The sequence below is a fragment of the Alligator sinensis genome, unplaced genomic scaffold (genome assembly GCF_000455745.1).
Source record: "Alligator sinensis unplaced genomic scaffold, ASM45574v1 scaffold883_1, whole genome shotgun sequence".
In the NCBI taxonomy this organism is placed as follows: Eukaryota; Metazoa; Chordata; order Crocodylia; family Alligatoridae; genus Alligator; species Alligator sinensis.
In genome coordinates, this window is record NW_005842009.1 from 594,161 (window position 1) to 601,268 (window position 7,108).

General features: G+C 44.0%; 1 protein-coding gene across 1 annotated transcript in view; it reads left to right on the forward strand.

Annotated features, from left to right (window-relative positions):
- LAPTM5 (lysosomal protein transmembrane 5) overlaps positions 1-7,108 on the forward strand; it is a 33,964-nt gene that overhangs the window by 13,948 nt on the left and 12,908 nt on the right. Inside the window, exons 2-3 of the mRNA XM_006021890.3 lie at positions 3,174-3,267; positions 7,091-7,108. The exon at positions 7,091-7,108 is cut by the window's right edge and continues 65 nt beyond it. Coding sequence (XP_006021952.2) covers positions 3,174-3,267; positions 7,091-7,108 — 112 coding nt within the window. The remainder of the gene's footprint in view (positions 1-3,173; positions 3,268-7,090) is intronic.

Sequence of the window (7,108 nt, forward strand, 5' to 3'; positions counted from 1 at the left end):
ATTATTTTGTTTGTCTGAGAGTGAACTAGTCTTTGGGATTTAAAAAGGCCTCCAAAATCTCTACGGAGGCGGTGCTTTTATTAAATAGTTGGGGTGCACCATATAGAAGTGCTCCATGCACATGCTTCAAGCTGTAATTTAAGGCGCAGACAGAAGTGACAATTTTTTACTGATATATCCCCTGAAAGCACTCTGAAGCTATGAGCAAACAGAAGTATATGGCTGCAGAGCACTTTAAAAGGGCCCAATCCCATGAAAATCCAAATTCTTGTTGCATGAGGGTTCAAATGAAGATGCTCCAAAACAGAGCATCTTCAATAACTTGTGTCTGTGCTGCTCCCAGCCTCAGCAATATTTTCAGAATGGGGTGGGGGGAAAGGGAACAGAGAGAGTTCGATTTGGGGTTTTTTTAGCCAGCGCTTGAGGGTAGGCAGGTGTATTGGAGCCCTCCCCCCAACTCCCAGGTTGGGGAGGCTGTTATCCACCCACTCTACCTCTAGTGCTGCCTGGGGAACCCCTAGAACAAGCTACCTCTCCTCCCCTTCCCCCCTCCCATTCTGAAAACAGTGCCAGAGCTGGGGGGGAGGAGGGGCATTGCTAGGGGAGACCAGCTGTAGGCTGGCAGCCAGCAGCTGGATTTCCCAATCCCCTGGAACCCAACAGTGAACTTCTGTTGGATCTGGGGGATCATTGGAACTCACAGAGCTTCTTGCAAAGCGCTATGAGTTACAGTGGGGAGCTGCTTTTCTGTCTGTGCCCATAGAGCATTTTTTGTAGCATTATAAAGATGCAGCGGTTTTAAACATGGCAGAAGTGCGTTGTTCAGTGGGGGTGGCTTCTGAGCCCCCCTACACTTTCCAGACTATGAGGCAGGGGGCACTCCACAGCCTCCTGGGGCTGCAGAAAAGTGTGGACAGCAGCAGACCAGTGGAGAAGGCAGAGGTGGGATTAGAGGCTGTCACTCGGCCTCTCATTCTGCTCCCTGCTCCCCCTCCCCACCGCCATGCTGGGAGCGGGCACTGCTTCTGCCACAAGCCAGGTGGCAACTCTCATGTAGGCTAACAGCTCAGCTCCAAGCATCTGGTCCCGGGCATGCAGGGTCTCAGGTTGTGTGTGTGTGTGTGTGTGTCCTACCTATGGCATATCCCCCTGTTGCTGGGAGTTGGCACTGCACCCGCAATGAGGCCAAGAAGCACCTCTCACCCAGCCCTGGTCCAAGCCTTTGGTCCCCAGCTATGTAGGGTTTTGGGCAGTGTGGGGTGTAGGGATGCATGTGTGGATGGGGACCATTGTGCATGTGTATGGCTGTGGGCATGTGTGCATTTGTGTGAGGGTGTGTGTGTGTGTGTCCCACCCATAGTATGTCCAAGCATGTGGTCCCCCCCAGTCATGCAGGGTTTCGGGGGGGGGTGCGTATGTATGTGCATGAATGCATGCATGTATATGTCCCCGCCAGAGCATGTCCAAGTGTCTGGTCCCCTCCCCACAGCCACACAGGTCTCAGAGTATGAGTGTGTGTGTCTTACCCACATGGTGTGTTTAAGCATCTTAGACACTGGGCCGAGAGGGGCCTGGAGGAGTCCACTGGGTCTGTCTGGACCTGGAGGACTCCAAAAGGACATCCTCACTTCCCAGGGTGGGCCCAAGGCACCCAGGAGTTACTAAGGGGTTAGGGGCCCTGACATAGGTTAAGCAGGGGTTTGTGGCAGAGCTGGGGATTGTGGCCAGTTCCCTGGATCTGGTCCAGCTCTCTAGCCTGTGGTCCTTCTAGTGCCTCTTCATGCAGCCTGCCTTGCAGGGCTTACAGCTCCGGACTCTAGTTTGTATAACATGAAATAATTATTGGCCCTGATTGGAGCTCTCAGCCTCCCCTACCCCCAGAGCATCTCCCAGGGCACTTGTAGCCTGGCCCACAGATCTGCTGTCCCCATACCCCCAGTTCAGCAGTGTCACAGCACCTGACAGCATAGTTTCTGGCAGTGGGTGTGAGAGCAAGGTGGGTTGCTGGCTTCTGCAGGCTTGGCTAGTGCTCCTGGGCTTCCCTGGTGGTACCAGGGATTACTAAACAAGCTCACAAAGCCCATGGGATACTCACAGAATTGCCAGACATTTGACCAGCATACATAAGTTATTTAAAGTGTTGTAGGTTGCTAAAGTGCTGTAAAATACAGTGCTTCAAATTTAATACCTCATTTAACAAGGGTTAATTTAAAGTGCTATAAAGCTGTGGACTCCTGTTAAATCATAGCAATAAAGCTCATTAAAAGGTGAGAAAAGCAACTTCCATACACACCCTTAATTCACAAGAGGGTCAGGTGATTGGCATACACCGCTGGAATCCTGCAGGACTTACTGCCCCCATGGGCTCACAATACAGTCATTTGTTATGTGCCTAAATGGAAACCACTCCATTTTGAATAGCTGAACTTTGATCTGCTGATGGACAGCTGTCTAAATGAAAGAAAAACTTGTCATGTTGAAAATGAATTTTTCACTGGAGAGCCAATGTAGCTTGGAGAAGGAAGCAGAACGTTAGGGCAGGAACACAGCACTGGGACTGAATTCGGGTCCTAGTTCTACAACAAACTCTGTGCGAGACTGTCAGTGTCACATCTGGAGACGATTGGATCGTGAATGCCTTTTGTGGTGCTGTAACTGTCTAATTTTAGTTTCCAAACTGCCTATTTTTTTCTTAAATTATAAGTTTAAAACTTGATTTTTCCCATTTGGGCTGTTTGTGTAAACCTCAAACTATTACGTGTGTGTGGGTGGGTGGTGTAGGGGGAGGCGTTATACTGTTTTTTATGCTTAGGTGTCTAATGTGTGATTCTATTTCATCCTTATTAAGCCCCTGAAATACAGTTAATGGAAAAGATGGGTGGGTCCTCCTTCTCCTTCCTGCTGTTTTGGGACTCAGTCTTGATGGTGTGTTACAAAAGTAGATGTATTCAGAGTGGAGTAGAATTGCACTTTGGCATCTAAGTCCATTTAAATACCTAACAGGTGGGATAGAATATGGCCCTAGATCCATCAGTATTCCTTGTAGCAAACTGAGACCCTCAGGAACCTTGTACAGTGATGTCCTAAACTGTATAACTCTCTGGAAACTCATTTCTTCATTAAAAAATGGCAGATGCCTCTCCTAACCATCTCCTTTGTATTTGCTCTTCCAGGTCATGAGTCTGCTACTTCTGATTGAATACTCTATGGAGGTGGCTATTGGCAGAGGTTTCTGCAAAGACCTCAACAAGGACTACTATAAAGTTGGTAGGTAGCAGGTGGGTGAGAAGCTGAGGGGGTCTGTGCTGGAGGGGTGAATGAAATCCAATATTGTTTCCTCTCCCAATCTTTTTCACGGCAATTTTCGGAGATTGGTGTTTGAAACAGATGGGTCCAAGCTGCAAAGTTCACCCTTGGATCCCAAGTTTGGGATGTTCATATCAAGGATTTTGGTTTGGCCCATTTTGGAGATTAGGGTCAGAGCTCATGGTTGATTGTTAGGACTGGGTTCAAAGGCAACTGAAGTCAATGGCAGTTTTTCCTTTGAATGTAATAGTCTTTGAAACAGGCCTTCCTTTCACCTCCCAGTTTTCATCTATTGTGTTCTCCCTCCCGTCTGAAATGTTCTTTTCACCTTTCCTCAACCCCACCTTCTCCTTTTACTAGCCCTTCCTTTCCCAGGTCACCACATTGCTTCCATCTCCCTCCCCTCTCCTTCCCCTTTTTCTTTAATTCCCTGGATTTCTCACTCTCCCGTCTGCCACCCACATCTCATGCCCCATTATACTCCACCGAAAAGTAAGCTGTGGAAGAGAGAGCAGGGTTGGTAGCACATGCAGTACAAGTGTCTTCATTAATAAAGTTCTTATTACTTGCATCAGAAAGGACCCTGTGTGACTGTCTGAGGTCAGGAGGAGATTTTTTTCTTATGGCTGAAGCATTTAAAAAGATAGTAGCCAATTTTTACTAGAGGAGAGTTGGTTCGGCATGACTTGACTCAGAAACTTTAGGTGTGGAAACATAGGATGCTATTTTTAAATAGTCACTTTCCAGTGTAAAACCACAGTTTGAGATGCAGATTTGGAGCTTCTTTTAATAAACCGGAAACCAGCCTCCAACAGAGAAAACAACCAACTGTAACTACCAGGCAAACAAAAAGGAACCCTGCAAAGATGCAGACCCACTTCTGCAATGGCAGCAAACTTATTCTCAGGTCCTGGCTGTGTAAATATGTCCTTAACCAGAATGCATGGAATACACAGAGACTGAAGATGCGTCACTGAATGGGAAGAAAAGAAAGGAAAGGCAAATAAAACAGGCTTTCTATACACTGTTTGTCAGCCAGCAATAGCTGGCATAAGTGTAGGGTTTGCTGCAAAAAAATGACTTGTAAAATACATGTTTTCTGCTTAACAAAATGGTCTGAGATGTTTTAAATTTGAATATTGTTCCAATGCATACAATTCCTGCAGAATCTCATGCATACATTCATTCCACAGAATTTCTGCATACAATTCTGTGTAAAACTGGCAATTCTTTCTAGCAAATAACATTTATATTTAAAATTAATTCAGGGCCAATAATTATTTCATGTTATACAAACTTAAGGAAATGACTATTTTTAAGCAACCCCCCCCGCCAAAACTGTGCAATTTCAAATTTTCATGTGGTTTCGATATCAAAACACACTATTGTTCAAGCCAAAACATCAAATTTTACAAGTCATGAAAATTTTCTTCAGAAAAATAGAATGATTTTGATTGAAAACAGTACTCTGTTAGAAAAACAAAACTTAAAAAGGCCAAGTTTGGTATTCAAATCTCCCCTGCCCCCACCTCCCCCCTGTGTGCAGTATGTTCCATATTTGTAATGCAATCCAAGCCACTTGCATTTCAAGGAGCTCTCAGGTCATTGCAAATATTTTACAGAACACTGCTCATGATTTCTCTAGCATTTCCTTTTCTGGTCAGACTAGGAATCCACCAAAAGCAGCCACTCTAGTTCCAGAAACTGGAAATGAGGCAATGTAGCTAGGCATGGCAAACATCTTCAGACTGATTTCAAATAAAGAAGTGGAGGAAGTTTCAGAAGAGTGACCTCCCTGCAAAAAAAAACAACCCAAAACCAGTTTTATTTGTATTTGTCCCCAGTTCTTGCCATGTATATATTGCACCAGATTAAAGGGTGTTACTTAGAATGTGAAGAAATAATGACAGCCTTCCCATTTCATGTAAGACCTAGTTTGTAGATATAATTAAGCATTCATTTGGCCAGAGAAGGTGTATGAGAGACTGATTTATGGGCCTGGGGCTTGGACACTAAAATGAAACTTTGAAAAAACAAGTTCAAATTCCCCACAGGACATCTTGCTAGGCAATTGGCATTTCTATCCTGAATCCTTAAAATGATGTCTTTCTGCAATAAGATTTAGTTCTGATATACCGTATTGTCATTTTCTATGGAAAAAAACCCCCACATTTAGTCAAAGCATTCCCAACCAACTTGAAGGCACACACTTACTCGGCCTTTGGGCCTTTCAATATCTACCCCCATTACAGGTTGGATCTCCAGCATGCCCTTAATGAATTTTGGGGTGCATTCATTTCCTTTTTTAAAATAAATAAACACATATTGGTCAATGTGGTGAAAGCAATGGGGAAGTCATTACAATTTTGATAGAATCAGCCAAAAAAGTACCTTACCTAAGCATAAAGAAGTATAGAAAGACTACATACTATAGGCAAGAAAATTAAAAAATCACTCCTGTCTGAAGTAGAACAGGCTTGACAGACCAGCAGATTAATTTATCTTGTGGATCCTGCCCTCCTTTGAATTCAGTTGTCCAGCAGCAACTCTTTTGCGCATCATCAATATAACAACCTTAGCATCCCATTGCAGATAATCAGTGTGTGTGGCTGTTAAAGCACCCTTTTATGATCCTTGCTTGCATTTTCCAGGCCAGTTTATTGGACCATAAAACTGAAGCAGGTCTTTTTGCATTCAAAGGAAATGTTAGGAGTCATTCAAAGTCCCTTCTGGCGACATTCAGGACACAAACTCTGCTGTGGGCAGAAGTTAATGAAAATATACTTTTGGCAAATAAAACTGGTTTGCTAAGACTGCAGAGGCCTACTGTGAGTTTTGTTGATGCCCTACCATACACCACCATGGTATATGCTGTTTATATTCATTTGCCAGGTGTGCGGACATTTATTACATAATGTAGATATCTCTGCTCATGAAATTCCTGTACATCTCTGGAGTCTCAGTTGTGGGAGAAAGCTCAGATGCAGAGAAAGAAACAGAACAGAAGAAAGAGAGACACATGCACCAGGTTTCTTCATCCATTGGCTTTTTTATTTGTATAAATCACAGAAGAGACATGACTCTGATAGTAGCGAAGACCTCAAACCAATGGAGGTCCTGTGCAGAGGGACCACATCCTCATGAGATATTCATCAAGGTCTTCTATGGCATTATGCAAGAGCTGGCTAAGGGCTGGGAGAGGAGAGGAAACCTGGCTTGTACTTCTTCAAGCATACCTACTCTGCCTTCTTTTACTACCTGCCAGCCAAAACCCCCAATGAAATTGGAGTGCAGGACCCAAGGCATAATTCCTGTGAAGGAAAGGAGAGACTTAAGGAATATTGTTGCCACTATTACCTATGTTACTTAGATTAGTGCTCCCTACCTTGGTGGGGCATGAAGGAGACTTCTGGAGAAATTCCCACTTCAAAAACCATAGAGGAACATATATGAACTCAGGTTTAGTACATGGGGCTAGAATACTTACCTTTATGTGAGGGCCTTTGGGAATAAAAATCATTCCATTCAAACCCATTGGCACACAAGCGCCATCCTTTTTAGCTTGAGTGATTTTGGTATTGGAGGTCCTGAAATCAACCCTATATGAGTAGAAGGCATTGTGGTAAATTAAAAGCTTTGACTTAGACCAAGTTCTTCAACCTTTAACTCAGTGAAAACTCCTGTTGAATGCAAAGGTGAGGACATTTGATTTTAAATTACGGGTGTTTGTGCTGTGTTTGATCATTGCTGTTGTTTTATTATTGTTTTTTATTATTATTATTAGCTGATATCACCACCAGCT